The following is a 16,365-nucleotide window of genomic DNA, read 5'->3' on the forward strand; positions in this document are numbered from 1 at the left end:
GCCACTCCCATTTACACTATAACTAACTGGTCGTGCTTGCACCCGGCCGCTCGACTGAGACGCTCCAACGACTTCTGTGAGCCTATCGGTTTTGAAAACGGTTGAAGACTAGATATTGTTTTATGGCAGCCCTAACACCTATGCGTTAGCATATACAAAAATAATAAAATATCTTCTATTTTTCACAAATTCTATGTCTTATGATAGGCGAATGTAAATGTTCAGAAATACAGAACGTGTCATGGCAATACTATAAAACATTTATACTAAAGATGAATTCTGTCACACAGCTCCTAAATGCACCCTATTCCCTATATAGTGCACTTCTTTTGACCAGGGCCCATATGGCCGTGGGCACCCTGCATGAGTCATTGTCAGCACACAGGTGGTTTCTTGGCAGAGAGACAGGTAGTGTACAGTACAGCATGCCCATGCTGGGGTTGTCACCATCTCTGTGCAGGGATGGTAGTGGAGGGCAATCTGAATACTGTAGGCCTACTGTACCAGTGCTGTGTACGATACTGTACCTGAGAAACTAGGTTTCATCTTGTTTTTGCTCTGTCCCATCAAAAGCATTAACATGCCAACTAGTATACATTTATCAGCCACTGTAAACCAGGGTGTGTTGAACATTTCTTTAATTTATTTATTTCACCTTTATTTAACCAGGTAGGCAAGTTCAGAATAAGTTCTCATTTACAATTGTGACCTGGCCAAGATAAATCAAGCAGTTTGACACATACAACAACACAGAGTTACTCATGGAGTAAAACAAACATACAGTCAATAATATAGTAGAAAAATAAGTCTATATACAAAGTGAGCAAATGAGGTGAGATAAGGGAGGTAAAGGCAAAAAAGGCCATGGTGGCGAAGTAAATACAATATAGCAAGTAAAACACTGGAATGGTAGATTTGCAGTGGAAGAAAGTGCAAAGGAGCTAAATAAATAAATACAGTAGGGGAAGAGGTAGTTGTTTGGGCTAAATTATAGATGGGCTATGTATGTACAGGTGCAGTAATCTGTGAGCTGCTCTGACAGCTGGTGCTTAAAGATAGTGAGGGAGATAAGTGTTTCCAGTTTTAGAGATTTTTGTAGTTCGTTCCAGTCATTGGCAGCAGAGAACTGGAAGGAGAGGCGGCCGAAGGAGGAATTGGCTTTGGGGGTGACCAGAGAGATATACCTGCTGGAGCGCGTGCTACAGGTGGGTGCTGCTATGGTGACCAGCGAGCTGAGATATGGGGGAACTTTACCTAGCAGGGTCTTGTAGATTACCTGGAGCCAGTGGGTTTGGCGACGAGTATGAAGCGAGGGCCAGCCAATGAGAGCGTACAGGTCGCAGTGGTGGGTAGTATATGGGGCTTTGGTGACAAAACGGATGGCACTGTGATAGACTGCATCCAATTTATTGAGTAGAGTGTTGGAGGCTATTTTGTAAATGCCATCGCCGAAGTCGAGGATCAGTAGGATGGTCAGTTTTACGAGGGTGTTTGGCAGCATGAATGAAAGATGCTTTGTTGCGAAATAGGAAGCCAATTCTAGATTTAACTTTGGATTGGAGATGTTTGATGTGAGTCTGGAAGGAGAGTTTACCATCTAACCAGACACCTAGGTATTCTAAGTCAGAACCGTCCAGAGTAGTGATGCTGGATGGGCAGGCAGGTGCGGGCAGCGATCGGTTGAAGAGCATGCATTTAGTTTTACTTGTATTTAAGAGCAGTTGGAGGCCATGGAAGGAGAGTTGTATGGCATTGAAGCTCATCTGGAGGTTAGTTAACACAGTGTCCAAAGAAGGGCCAGAAGTATACAGAATGGTGTCGTCTGCGTAGAGGTGGATCAGAGACTCACCAGCAGCAAGAGCGACATGTCACACAGTCAGATGGAGGTGGTTTGAGTATGTCTGATAATATTAGAAGTGTCTAGTGTCTGATAATATTAGAAGTGTCTAGTGTCTGATAATATTAGAAGTGTCTAGTGTCTGATATTATTAGAAGTGTCTAGTGTCTGATAATATTAGAAGTGTCTAGTGTCTGATAATATTAGAAGTGTCTAGTGTCTGATATTATTAGAAGTGTCTAGTGTCTGATATTATTAGAAGTGTCTAGTGTCTGATAATATTAGAAGTGTCTAGTGTCTGATATTATTAGAAGTGTCTAGTGTCTGATAATATTAGAAGTGTCTAGTGTCTGATAATATTAGAAGTGTCTAGTGTCTGATATTATTAGAAGTGTCTAGTGTCTGATATTATTAGAAGTGTCTAGTGTGCAGTGGCACACAGCTCAGAGTGTGCTTTGCTCTTCTAAAAGGAACTTTGGCACTGAAACACCAGTCATTTATTGGTCAGCTATTGATTTCTATGTGATTCCGTTAAAAGCCACCACACGCAGGCACACACACTGAAACCTGCTGGGACATCATGGAAACACAGGATGAAACATTAATATTCAAAGACTACGGATTTGTCCTTTGTGAATGGAAATGGTGAGATTTGATATTCAGTTCACACCCACAAGGAAGATTAAGTGACCAAAAGCAGCTGCAAATAGAGGAGCCAGAGGTGATCAGACATGCTTCTCAGTGAGACATATGATCAGACATGCTTCTCAGTGAGACAAGTGAGAGGAGACAGGGGCCAGAGGTGATCAGACATGCTTCTCAGTGAGACAAGTGAGAGGAGACAGGGGCCAGAGGTGATCAGACATGCTTCTCAGTGAGACAAGTGAGAGGAGACAGGGGCCAGAGGTGATCAGACATGCTTCTCAGTGAGACAAGTGAGAGGAGACAGGGGCCAGAGGTGATCAGACATGCTTCTCAGTGAGACAAGTGAGAGGAGACAGGGGCCAGAGGTGATCAGACAAGCTTCTCGGTGAGACAAGCAGATCTCTCTCTGGTTAACTGGCACATACCCACACAGCCAACAGTAAGCCTACTAGTTTATTATGATGATATAATATGCCAGCATCACCATCGGCAAAACATCATCAACAATACACATTCTCTTGGTTTCATGGTTCCAGACATAAGACAGGCCGTATTTCAAATATTTGTATACAGTACATGAGCAAAGAGCATGATGGTGTTTGAGTTCTACCACCGCTGACAGTTTGTTCCAATCATGAGTTAGTGATTAAGAGTATCCATACAGTCCATGACAGCTTCCAACTCTCTTCATCCCACAGCAGGAACATGTAGAAGTACAACAAGCGAGACTCTGTCCATGTTCAACGTTAACCACTGTGCAGATTTCTGCTCCTCTAGGAAAAGTTCTCAGCAGTGGTCTTCTAGAATGTTGGGGTGTTCCTCCCAGAACTCGTCCCCTATCACGTCACAGTGGTGGGCACTGACACGCCTCCTGGTTCGTGTCACTGGCACCTCCTCCTCCTCGTTGGGGAGCTTCACAGTCTTGGTCACTGTTTCTTCCAGCTGGGACAGATGGAGGAAGGGGGTTAACCATCATAACAATAATTATTAGTTGGGTGCTTCCATTTGTCCAACTTCACACATGTATTATACACGTGTAAATTGGAAATTCGTTTTTTGCATATCCCACTCCCCCAGACCCCTTTGGAGTGGGCTCACGACCTGCCGGGACCCTGGAGCAATTAGGGTCAAGGGCACATCGCCAGATTTTCCACCTAGTCATCTCTGGGATTCAGACCAGCGGCATTTCACTTACTGGCCAAACGCTCTTAACCACTAGGCTACCTACCACCCTCACACAAAAGCCTGGAAGTGTTTCTATGAATGTATCTGAAATGGCATCCTATTCTCTATGTAGTCCACTACTTCTGACAAGAGGCTCTATATAGGGAATAGGGTGCATTGAGGACACAGGCCGAGATCTCACCTTCTTCCACATTAGGGCGGTTCCTTTCCTGTGGACCACAGGCTCCTTGTTGTAATTGATATCAAACTCAGAAAACAGGATTTCATTCTTATCTGCTGCCAATGTTCTCTGGGAGAGACAGACGGAGACAGAGAGACAGACAGAGACAGAGAGACAGAGAGAGAACATAGAGATTTGATTATGTATCCAAAGGTCTTGGTAAATTAAATATGGAAAGGTCAACTGAGGTAGTTTCCAGTGAAAGTAAATATGATGTAGTCATCCATTCTAAAGCTATTATCGGAATAATTATAAAGTTATGACCCTTAGAAAATGACATACCTCAAAAAGAGCAGATATTAAAACTGTGACACTGTAATTATGCTAATCTCACTGGAGTAACTCCCACCTTTAGTCTGTCCTCTGCCTGTGTAGTGGTGAGTCCGCCTTTCTGCACCAACCTCCAAAACACTGGTATACAGGGTGTTGACGTGACCTGGCGAACACACACAACATTACGAAAGAGAACCAGAAATGTGGAAGAGAATCTACTGTATTCAAAGCACACACACACACACACACACACACACACACACACACACACACACACACACACACACACACACACACACACACACACACACACACACACACACACACACACACACACACACACACACACACAGGATAAGGTATTGGGGGATAGGAGTGTGTGAGTATTTAAGTGCGAGTGTATACAGTCAGCCTGCTCCAGCTGAGGAAGTCCCGGAGGTTGCGGTTGCTAGGATACAGAACCACCCGCCCGTCAAACCCTGGGGGGTAGAGGAGGGGCTGGTCTCTGAATTAGTCCCTCCAGTAAAACACATAGGAAGAGGACAACTGGGACGCTACACATAGGAAGAGGACAACTGGGACGCTACACATAGGAAGAGGACAACTGGGACGCTACACATAGGAAGAGGACAACTGGGACGCTACACATAGGAAGAGGACAACTGGGACGCTACACATAGGAAGAGGACAACTGGGACGCTACACATAGGAAGAGGACAACTGGGACGCTACACATAGGAAGAGGACAACTGGGACGCTACACATAGGAAGAGGACAACTGGGACGCTACACATAGGAAGAGGACAACTGGGACGCTACACATAGGAAGAGGACAACTGGGACGCTACACATAGGAAGAGGACAACTGGGACGCTACATGGGTCATCAGCTTACTGGAGTGGGAGGAGGGGGGAAGGTAGAGGGGGGGAAGAGTGGAGGGGGGAGGAGGGTGGAAGGTGGAAGGTAGAGGAGGGTGGAGGAAGGTAGAAGAGGGTGGAAGGTAGAAGAGGGTGGAAGGTAGAGGGGAAGGTAGAGGAGTGGGGGAAGGTAGAGGAGGGTGGAAATTAGAGGAGGGTGGAGGAATGGGGGTAGATAGAGGAGTGGGGGAAGGTGGAAGGTAGAGGAGTGTGGAGGAGGGGAGGAAGGTAGAGGAGTGGGGGAAGGTAGAGGAGGGTGGAGGAATGGGGGAAGGTAGAGGAGTGTGGAGGAGGGGAGGAAGGTAGAGTAGTGGGGGAAGGTAGAGGAGGGTGGAGGAATGGGGGAAGGTAGAGGAGTGTGGAGGAGGGGAGGAAGGTAGAGTAGTGGGGGAAGGTAGAGGAGGGGAGGAAGGTAGAGGAGTGGGGGAAGGTAGAGGAGGGTGGAGGAATGGGGGAAGGTAGAGGAGTGTGGAGGAGGGGAGGAAGGTAGAGTAGTGGGGGAAGGTAGAGGAGGGGAGGAAGGTAGAGGAGTGGGGGAAGGTAGAGGAGTGGGGGAAGGTAGAGGAGGGGAGGAAGGTAGAGGAGGGGAGGAAGGTAGAGGAGTGGGGGAAGGTAGAGGAGGGGAGGAAGGTGGAGGAGGGGAGGAAGGTGGAGGAGTGGGGGAAGGTAGAGGAGGGTGGAGGAATGGGGGAAGGTAGAGGAGTGTGGAGGAGGGGAGGAAGGTAGAGGAGTGGGGGAAGGTAGAGGAGGGTGGAGGAATGGGGGAAGGTAGAGGAGTGTGGAGGAGGGGAGGAAGGTAGAGTAGTGGGGGAAGGTAGAGGAGGGGAGGAAGGTAGAGGAGTGGGGGAAGGTAGAGGAGTGGGGGAAGGTAGAGGAGGGGAGGAAGGTAGAGGAGGGGAGGAAGGTAGAGGAGTGGGGGAAGGTAGAGGAGTGTGGAGGAGGGGAGGAAGGTAGAGGAGTGTGGAGGAGGGGAGGAAGGTAGAGTAGTGGGGGAAGGTAGAGGAGGGGAGGAAGGTAGAGGAGTGGGGGAAGGTAGAGGAGTGGGGGAAGGTAGAGGAGGGGAGGAAGGTGGAGGAGTGGGGGAAGGTAGAGGAGTGGGGGAAGGTAGAGGAGGGGAGGAAGGTAGAGGAGGGGAGGAAGGTAGAGGAGTGGGGGAAGGTAGAGGAGTGTGGAGGAGGGGAGGAAGGTAGAGGAGTGGGCGAAGGTAGAGGAGGGTGGAGGAGGTGAGGAAGGTAGAGGAGTGGGGGAAGGTAGAGGAGGGTGGAGGAATGGGGTAAGTTAGAGGAAGGTGGAGGAATGGAGGGTGGGGTAAGGTAGAGGAGGGTGGAGGAAGTTAGAGGAGTGGGGGAAGGTAGAGGAGGGTGGATGAATGGAGGGTGGGGGAAGGTAGAGGAGGGTGGAAAGGTAGAGGAGTGGAGGAAGGTAGAGGGTGGAGGAGGGGGGAAGGTAGAGGAGGGTGGAGGGGGGAAGGTAGAGGAGGGTGGAAGGTGGAGGAGTGGGGGAAGGTAGAGGAGAAAAGTGAGGGGTCACTCAATGCAATAAACATTTGTGCGTGGCTGTGGATGTGTGCGAGTGTGGTTGGTGAGTGTGTGGCGGTGTGTGTCTCTGTACATGTATGTTATTACCTGGCTCTCCTTTTGAACCAGAGGTCCTCTTGAAGACGAAGCTGAACTCGTCACTTTGTCGGTATGAGATGATGATGTCATCCAGGTCCTCCATAACAGACCTGGTGCTGCGTGTCATCAGACCCAGAGCTCTGTCGTCGATGGGCTTCAGGAAGTTGTGCTGCTCTGCAAACCTACAGCAACACAGGGAAGTCAGTCAGTCAGTGAGTGGGTCAGTCAGTCAGTTAGTGGGTGAGTCAGTCAGTGGGTGAGTGAGTGGGTCAGTCAGTCAGCGAGTGGGTCAGTCAGTCAGTTAGTGGGTGAGTCAGTCAGTGGGTGAGTGAGTGGGTCAGTCAGTCAGAGAGTGGGTCAGTCAGTTAGTGGGTGAGTGAGTGGGTCAGTCAGTGGGTGAGTGAGTGGGTCAGTCAGTCAGTCAGTCAGCGGGTCAGTCAGTCAATGGGTCAGTCAGTCAGACAGTCAGTGGGTCACTCAGTGGGTCAGTCAGTCAGTGGGTGAGTGAGTGGGTCAGTCAGTCAGTCAGCCAGTCAGTGGGTCAGTCAGTCAGTGGGTCAGTCAGTCAGTGGGTCAGTCAGTCAGTCAGTGGGTCAGTCAGTCAGTCAGTGGGTCAGTCAGTGGGTCAGTTGGTCTATCAGTCAGTCAGTGGGTCAGTCAGTGGGTCAGTCAGTCAGTCAGTCAGTCAGTGGGTCAGTCAGTGGGTCAGTCGGTCAGTCAGTGGGTCAGTCAGTCAGTCAGTCAGTGGGTCAGTCAGTCAGTCAGTCAGTGGGTCAGTCAGTCAGTCAGTCAGTCAGTCAGTCAGTGGGTCAGTCAGTCAGTGGGTCAGTCAGTGGGTCAGTCAGTGGGTCAGTCAGTCAGTCAGTGGGTCAGTCAGTCAGTCAGTCAGTCAGTCAGTCAGTGGGTCAGTCAGTCAGTCAGTCAGTCAGTGGGTCAGTCAGTCAGTCAGTGGGTCAGTCAGTCAGTCAGTGGGTCAGTCAGTCAGTCAGTCAGTGGGTCAGTCAGTCAGTGGGTCAGTCAGTCAGTCAGGTGAGTCAGTCAGTCAGTCAGTCAGTCAGTGGATCAGTCAGTCAGTCAGTCAGTGGGTGGGTCAGTCAGTCAGTGGGTGGGTCAGTCAGTCAGTGGGTCAGTCAGTCAGTCAGTGGGTCAGTCAGTCAGTCAGTGGGTCAGTCAGTCAGTCAGTCAGTCAGTGGGTCAGTCAGTGGGTCAGTCAGTGGGTCAGTCGGTCTATCAGTCAGTCAGTGGGTCAGTCAGTGGGTCAGTCAGTCAGTGGGTCAGTCAGTCAGTCAGTCAGTGGGTCAGTCAGTCAGTCAGTCAGTCAGTGGGTCAGTCAGTCAGTCAGTCAGTGGGTCAGTCAGTCAGTGGGTCAGTCAGTCAGTCGGTCAGTCAGTCAGTCAGTGGGTCAGTCAGTCAGTGGGTCAGTCAGTCAGTGGGTCAGTCAGTCAGTCAGTCGGTCAGTCAGTCAGTGGGTCAGTCAGTCGGTCGGTCAGTCAGTCGGTCAGTCAGTCAGTCAGGCTACAGATCACTAACACACTAGTGGTAATTAACACACTAGTGGTAATTTGTCACATGGCTTCTCATTCAGTTACCCCAGTCCACTTCAAGGGTGCATCTCAATAATAAAATGCCTCCTTCCTTTCCTTCTTGATCGCTAAGCTATTGACTGTGAGATGCAACAGGAACTTCCTTATATGGTAACGATTTTCTCCACATATTCAGTCTGCACAGATCATTCAGTTCAGAAGAGAGGAGAGGATGCCACTACAGATACACCCCCCGGCTCCTCTCCGGAGCTGCAGATACACCCCCCGGCTCCTCTCCGGAGCTGCAGATACACCCCCCCCGGCTCCTCTCCGGAGCTGCAGATACACCCCCCGGCTCCTCTCCGGAGCTGCAGATACTCCCCCCGGCTCCTCTCCGGAGCTGCAGATACACCCCCCCGGCTCCTTTTCGGAGCTGCCGATACAAGAGGTCGAACGATTATGATTTTTCAACGCCGATACCGATACCGATTATTGGAGGGCCAAAAAAAAGCCGATACCGATTAATCGGCCAATTTTTTCCAAATTATTATCAAATTATTATTTATTTGTAATAATGACAATTACAACAGTACTGAATGAACACTTATTTTAACTTAATATAATACATCAATAAAATCAATTTAGCCTCAAATAAATAATGAAACATGTTCAATTTGGTTTAAATAATGCAAAACAATGTGTTGGAGAACATTTACATTACATTTAAGTCATTTAGCAGACGCTCTTATCCAGAACGACTTACAAATTGGTGGATTCACCTTATGATATCCAGTGGAACAACCACTTTACAATAGTACATCTATATCTTTTTTTGGGGGGGGGGGTTAGAAGGATTACTTAATCCTATCCCAGGTATTCCTTAAAGAGGTGGGGTTTCAGGTGTCTCCGGAAGGTGGTGATTGACTCTGCTGTCCTGGCGTCGTGAGGGAGCTTGTTCCACCATTGGGGTGCCAGAGCAGCGAACAGTTTTGACTGGGCTGAGCGGGAACTGTGCTTCCTCAGAGGTAGGGAGGCGAGCAGGCCAGAGGTGGATGAACGCAGTGCCCTTGTTTGGTTGGGTGTAGGGCCTGATCAGAGCCTGAAGGTACGGAGGTGCCGTTCCCTTCACAGCTCCGTAGGCAAGCACCATGGTCTTGTAGCGGATGCGAGCTTCAACAGGAAGCCAGTGGAGAGAGCGGAGGAGCGGGGTGACGTGAGAGAACTTGGGAAGGTTGAACACCAGACGGGCTGCGGCGTTCTGGATGAGTTGTAGGGGTTTAATGGCACAGGCAGGAAGCCCAGCCAACAGCGAGTTGCAGTAATCCAGACGGGAGATGACAAGTGCCTGGATTAGGACCTGCGCCGCTTCCTGTGTGAGGCAGGGTCGTACTCTGCGAATGTTGTAGAGCATGAACCTACAGGATCGGGTCACCGCCTTGATGTTAGTAGAGAACGACAGGGTGTTGTCCAGGGTCACTCCAAGGTTCTTAGCACTCTGGGAGGAGGACACAATGGAGTTGTCAACCGTGATGGCGAGATCATGGAATGGGCAGTCCTTCCCCGGGAGGAAGAGCAGCTCCGTCTTGCCGAGGTTCAGCTTGAGGTGGTGATCCATCATCCACACTGATATGTCTGCCAGACATGCAGAGATGCGATTCGCCACCTGGTTATCAGAAGGGGGAAAGGAGAAGATTAATTGTGTGTTGTCTGCATAGCAATGGTAGGAGAGACCATGTGAGGATATGACAGAGCCAAGTGACTTGGTGTATAGCGAGAATAGGAGAGGGCCTAGAACAGAGCCCTGGGGGACACCAGTGGTGAGAGCACGTGGTGCGGAGACAGATTCTCGCCACGCCACCTGGTAGGAGCGACCTGTCAGGTAGGACGCAATCCAAGCGTGGGCCGCGCTGGAGATGCCCAACTCGGAGAGGGTGGAGAGGAGGATCTGATGGTACACCGTATCAAAGGCAGCAGATAGGTCTAGGAGGATGAGAGCAGAGGAGAGAGAGTTAGCTTTAGCAGTGCGGAGAGCCTCCGTGACACAGAGAAGAGCAGTCTCAGTTGAATGACCAGTCTTGAAACCTGACTGATTTGGATCGAGAAGGTCATTCTGAGAGAGATAGCAGGAGAGCTGGCCAAGGACGGCACGTTCAAGAGTTTTGGAGAGAAAAGAAAGAAGGGATACTGGTCTGTAGTTGTTGACATCGGAGGGATCGAGTGTAGGTTTTTTCAGAAGGGGTGCAACTCTCGCTCTCTTGAAGACGGGAGGGACGTTGCCAGCGGTCAAGGATGAGTTGATGAGCGAGGTGAGGTAAGGGAGAAGGTCTCCGGAAATGGTCTGGAGAAGAGAGGAGGGGATAGGGTCAAGCGGACAGGTTGTTGGGCGGCCGGCCGTCACAAGACGCGAGATTTCATCTAGAGAGAGAGGGGAGAAAGAGGTCAAAGCATAGGGTAGGGCAGTGTGAGCAGGACCAGCGGTGTCGTTTGACTTAGCAAACGAGGATCGGATGTCGTCGACCTTCTTTTCAAAATGGTTGACGAAGTCATCCGCAGAGAGGGAGGAGGGGGGGGGAGGAGGATTCAGGAGGGAGGAGAAGGTGGCAAAGAGCTTCCTAGGGTTAGAGGCAGATGCTTGGAATTTAGAGTGGTAGAAAGTGGCTTTAGCAGCAGAAACAGAAGAGGAAAATGTAGAGAGGAGGGAGTGAAAGGATGCCAGATCCGCAGGGAGGCGAGTTTTCCTCCATTTCCGCTCGGCTGCCCGGAGCCCTGTTCTGTGAGCTCGCAATGAGTCGTCGAGCCACGGAGCAGGAGGGGAGGACCGAGCCGGCCTGGAGGATAGGGGACATAGAGAATCAAAGGATGCAGAAAGGGAGGAGAGGAGGGTTGAGGAGGCAGAATCAGGGGATAGGTTGGAGAAGGTTTGAGCAGAGGGAAGAGATGATAGGATGGAAGAGGAGAGAGTAGCGGGAGAGAGAGAGCGAAGGTTGGGACGGCGCAATACCATCCGAGTAGGGGCAGAGTGAGAAGTGTTGGATGAGAGCGAGAGGGAAAAGGATACAAGGTAGTGGTCGGAGACTTGGAGGGGAGTTGCAATGAGATTAGTGGACGAACAGCATCTAGTAAAGAGGAGGTCAAGCGTATTGCCTGCCTTGTGAGTAGGGGGGGAAGGTGAGAGGGTGAGGTCAAAAGAGGAGACGAGTGGAAAGAAGGAGGCAGAGAGGAATGAGTCAAAGGTAGACGTGGGGAAGTTAAAGTCACCCAGAACTGTGAGAGGTGAGCCATCCTCAGGAAAGGAACTTATCAAGACGTCAAGCTCATTGATGAACTCTCCAAGGGAACCTGGAGGGCGATAAATGATAAGGATGTTAAGCTTGAAAGGGCTGGTAACTGTGACAGCATGGAATTCAAATGAGGAGATAGACAGATGGGTCAGGGGAGAAAGAGAGAATGTCCACTTGGGAGAGATGAGGATTCCAGTGCCACCACCCCGCTGGCCAGATGCTCTCGGGGTATGCGAGAACACGTGGGCAGACGAGGAGATGGCAGTAGGAGTAGCAGTGTTATCTGTGGTAATCCATGTTTCCGTCAGTGCCAAGAAGTCGAGGTGCTGGAGGGCAGCATAGGCTGAGATGAACTCTGCCTTGTTGGCCGCAGACCGGCAGTTCCAGAGGCTGCCGGAGACCTGGAACTCCACGTGGGTCGTGCGCGCTGGGACCACCAGGCTAGAGTGGCAGCGGCCACGCCGTGTGAAGCGTTTGTGTGGCCTGTGCAGAGGGGAGAGAACAGGGATAGACAGACACATAGTTGACAGGCTACAGAAGAGGCTACGCTAATGCAAAGGAGATTGGAATGACAAGTGGACTACACTTCTCGAATGTTCAGAAAGTTAAGCTTACGTTGCAAAAATGTTATTGACTAAAATGACGAAGATGATACAGTACTGCTGGCTGGTGAAGTAGGCTAGCTAGCAGTGGCTGCGTTGTTGACTTTGTTTGAACGTGTAGCTGGCTAGGTAACCTCGATAGTTTCAGTACTACACCTTATCATGATACAAAAGCAACTATGGCGTCGCGGGGGACGAAAATTGCTGGCTAGCTAACCTCGATAATTACTCTAAACTACACAATTATCAAACTATGACAAAGACAACTAACACTGCACTAGTCAAATCGTTCCGTTGTAGTGTATTAGTTTCTACAGTGCTGCTAGTCAGTAAAGGTTGGCTAGCTAGCAGTGGGTTTGATGATGACTAGGTGTGTTGACTAAGTCTGGACAACGGCGTCGCGGCGCGGCTGGCTAGCTAACCTCGATAAATTACTCTAAACTACACAATTATCTTAGATACAAATACAGCAAAGACAGCTATGTAGCTAGCTAGCACTACACTAATCAAGTCGTTCCGTTGTAATGTAATAGTTTCTACAGTGCTGCTAGTCGGTAGAAGTTGGCTAGTTGGCTAGCTAGCAGTGTTGACTAAGTTAGGAGGACAAAAACAGCTGGCTCGATAATTACTCTAAACTACACAATTATCTTTGATACAAAGACGGCTATGTAGCTAGCTAAGAAAAAAATTGCTCAGATCAAACAAATCAAACCGTTGTAATGTGATGAAATGTAATATTACCTGTGGAACGAAGCGAAGGGCGACTACCCCCTCCAAACCCGGAAGAAAGTAAAAGTGCAATATGTGCCATGTAAAAAAGCTAACGTTTAAGTTCCTTGCTCAGAACATGGGAACATATGAAAGCTGGTGGTTCCTTTTAACATGAGTCTTCAATATTCCCAGGTAAATTTTAGGTTGTAGTTATTATAGGAGTTATAGGACTATTTCTCTCTATACGATTTGTATTTCATATACCTTTGATTATTGGATGTTCTTATAGGCACGTTAGTATTGCCAGTGTAACAGTATAGCTTCCGTCACTCTCCTCGCTCCTACCTGGGCTTGAACCAGGAACACATCGACAACAGCCACCCTCGAAGCAGCGTTACCCATGCAGAGCAAGGGGAACAACTACTCCAAGTCTCAGCGAGTGACGTTTGAAACGCTATTAGCGCGCACCCGGCTAACTAGCTAGCCATTTCACATCGGTTACACCACCCTAATCTTGGGAGTTGACAGGCTTGAAGGGGTGGGTATAATTTGTGGAACGTTCCAAAAGGAATTTGTTCCAAAAAATGTAAAGTAAAAGGTTGCCAACCAACAATGCATACAAAGTAGCAACGCATACAAACCTAGCTAACTAGCTGCCAAATAGGCATCAACTCACCACATAGCTTATTCTTAATGTTTGTCCATAGGCAACCAGAGTGAGGACAGACATTTTTCGGAATAAACGTGATGAGTGAAAAACGCAATGAAATAGACCACTCACTACCCGGTATCTTATTCTGCCACTATACAACTTTGTATGCGTTGTTTTTTGGCAACCTTGTTATTTACGAAGTTTTTGGAATAGATTCCTGTTGGAACGTTCCACAAATTATACCCACCCGGCTTGAAATCATAAACAGCTTGAAACACAGCGAAGAGCTGCTGGCAAAATGCACGAAAGTGCTGTCTGAATGAATGCTTACAAGCCTGCTGGTGCCTACCATCGCTCAGTCAGATTGCTCTATCAAATCATAGACTTAATTATAACATAATAAACACACAGAAATACGAGCCTTTGGTCATTAATATGGTCGAATCCGGAAACTATCATCTCATCTCGTGGAGTGCAATGTAAGGCAGGTGGTTAGAGCGTTGGACTAGTAACCAAGGTTGCAAAAACAAATCCCCGAATCCCCCCTGAACAAGGCAGTTAAACCCCGTTCCTAGGCCGTCATTGAAAATAAGAATGTGTTCTTAATCTGACTTGCCTAGTTAAATAAAGGTGTAAAAAAAGTAATAATAAAATAATATATAATAAAAACAAAATAAAAAAACTATCGGCAAATCGGTGGCCAAAAATACCGATTACCGATTGTTATGAAAACCTGAAATCGGCCCTAATTAATCGGCCATTCCGATTAATCGGTCGACCTCTAGCAGATACACCCCCCGGCTCCTCTCCGGAGCTGCAGATACACCCCCCAGCTCCTCTCCGGAGCTGCAGATACACCCCCCGGCTCCTCTCCGGAGCTGGAGATACACCCCCCGGCACCTCTCCGGAGCTGGAGATACACCCCCCGGCTCCTCTCCGGAGCTGCAGACACACCCCCCGGCTCCTCTCCGGAGCTGGAGATACACCCCCCGGCTCCTCTCCGGAGCTGCAGATACACCCCCCGGCTCCTCTCCGGAGCTGGAGATACACCCACCGGCTCCTCTCCGGAGCTGCAGATACACCCCCCGGCTCCTCTCCGGAGCTGGAGATACACCCCCCGGCTCCTCTCCGGAGCTGCAGATACACCCCCCAGCTCCTCTCCAGAGCTGCAGATACACCCTCCTGCTCCTCTCCGGAGCTGGAGATACACCCCCCGGCTCCTCTCCGGAGCTGGAGATACACCCCCCCTGCTCCTCTCCGGAGCTGCAGATACACCCCCCGGCTCCTCTCCGGAGCTGCAGATACACCCCCCGGCTCCTCTCCGGAACACCTGCTCGTCGAACATCTCATTCCAAAATCATGGCCATTAATATGGAGTTGGTCCACCTTTTGCTGCTATAACAGCCTCCACTCTTCTGGGAAGGCTTTCCACTAGATGTTGGAACATTGCTGCGGGGACTTGCTTCCATTCAGTCACGAGCATTAGTGAGGTCGGGCACTGATGTTGGGCGATTAGGCCTGGCTCGCAGTTGGGCCCATCAAACATCACAAAGGTGTTTGTTGGGGTTGAGGTCAGGGCTCTATGCAGGCCAGTCAAGTTCTTCCACACCGATCTCAACAAACCATTTCTGCATGGACCTCTTTGTGCACGGGGGCATTGTCATGCTGAAACAGAAAAGGGCCTTCCCTAAACTGTTTCCACAAAGTTGGAAGCACAGAATCGTCTAGAATGTCATTGTATGCTGTAGCATTAAGATTTCCCTTCACTGGAACAAAGGGGCCTAGCCCAATCCATGAAAAACAGCCAGAGACCATTATTCCTCCTCCACCACCAAACTTTCATCCATCTAACTGCCAGATGGTGAAGCGTGATTCATCACTCCAGAGAACACGTTTCCACTGCTCCAGAGTCCAATGGCAGCAAGCTTTACACAACAGCAGCCGATGCTTGGCATTGCACATGGTGATCTTCGGCTTGTGTGAGGCTGCTCGGCCATAGAAACCCATGTTGACGTTGCTTCCAGAGACAGTTTAAACTCGGTGGGGAGTGTTGCAACCGAGGACAGGCGATGTTTACGCGCTACGGCGGTCCAGTTTACTGAGCTTGTGTGGCCTAACAATTCGCGGCTGAGCAGTTGTTTCTCCTAGACGTTTCCACTTCACAATAACAGCACTTACAGTTGACCAGGGCAGCTCTAGCAGGATAGAAATTTGATGAACTGACTGACTTGTTGGAAAGGTGGCATCCTATGACGGTACCACGTTGAAAGTCACTGAGCTCTTCAACAAGGCCATTCTACTGCTGATGTTTGTCTATGGAGATTGCATGGCTGTGTGCTCGATTTTCTAGACCAGTCAGCAACTGGTTTGGCTGAAATAGCCGAATCCAATAATGTGAAGGGATGTCCACCTACTTTTGTATATAGTGTACTTACAAATGGTTGTCATCCTCTTCAGTCCATGATTTTAATTCTTCCTTAAAACAATGGTATAACTTAGTTTACTTTAGGTGAATCAATGTAAGTGGTGCTATTGTCGAGGAAGTGCTGTAAGTTATTAGTATAAATATTTTTGTGAGAATGTAGCTGACAAAGGACAGAACACAAGTTATTTTCATCAGAGATGTATACAGTCCATCCAACAAATAGCTCCTACACGAACATATACTGCGAATTTCTGTTCCGGGACAGTATCTCATCTACGATCTCAATACAAAAAAGTAAGAAACAAAAACAAACGAATATAAATTGTTTTTGTTGTTTTTCTTTTGGTTCGGTCCCTGTACATAATTCCCTTTTAAAAAAATCATTAAAAACAAAGCTTACAGACGACTAATATGTAATTATGTTGCAGCTGCATCAAATCTGCTGCATGGTCCTTCAACGCCCTCGCCTGGTGAAAAT

The 16,365-nt window shown here is 49.0% G+C and overlaps 1 protein-coding gene across 1 annotated transcript; it reads right to left on the reverse strand.

Moving 5' to 3' along the window:
* Nucleotides 1-2,922: 2,922 nt before the first annotated feature.
* LOC106604278 (putative tRNA(His) guanylyltransferase) lies at nt 2,923-16,105 on the reverse strand. Its single transcript, XM_014198766.3, has 5 exons — nt 15,898-16,105; nt 6,703-6,875; nt 4,237-4,323; nt 3,849-3,956; nt 2,923-3,424 (listed from the first exon to the last, which is right to left on the reverse strand). The coding sequence occupies exons 2-5, from the start codon at nt 6,781-6,783 to the stop codon at nt 3,269-3,271; spliced, it is 432 nt and encodes a 143-aa protein (XP_014054241.1). The 5' UTR covers nt 6,784-6,875; nt 15,898-16,105; the 3' UTR covers nt 2,923-3,268.
* Between the last annotated feature and the right edge of the window lie 260 nt (nt 16,106-16,365).

Source organism: Salmo salar, chromosome 05 (genome assembly GCF_965601325.2).
Source record: "Salmo salar chromosome 05, fSalSal1, whole genome shotgun sequence".
NCBI lineage: Eukaryota > Metazoa > Chordata > Actinopteri > Salmoniformes > Salmonidae > Salmo > Salmo salar.

Coding starts and splice junctions, on each gene's coding strand:
- LOC106604278 (XM_014198766.3), bottom strand. CDS start 6,783: ATGACATCATCATCTCATACCGACAAAGTGACGAGTTCAGCTTCGTCT. Junction 3,957..4,236: donor AGGCAGAGGACAGACTAAAG/GTGGGAGTTACT, acceptor TGTCTCTCCCAG/AGAACATTGGCAGCAGATAA. Junction 3,425..3,848: donor CCGCCCTAATGTGGAAGAAG/GTGAGATCTCGG, acceptor CATCTGTCCCAG/CTGGAAGAAACAGTGACCAA.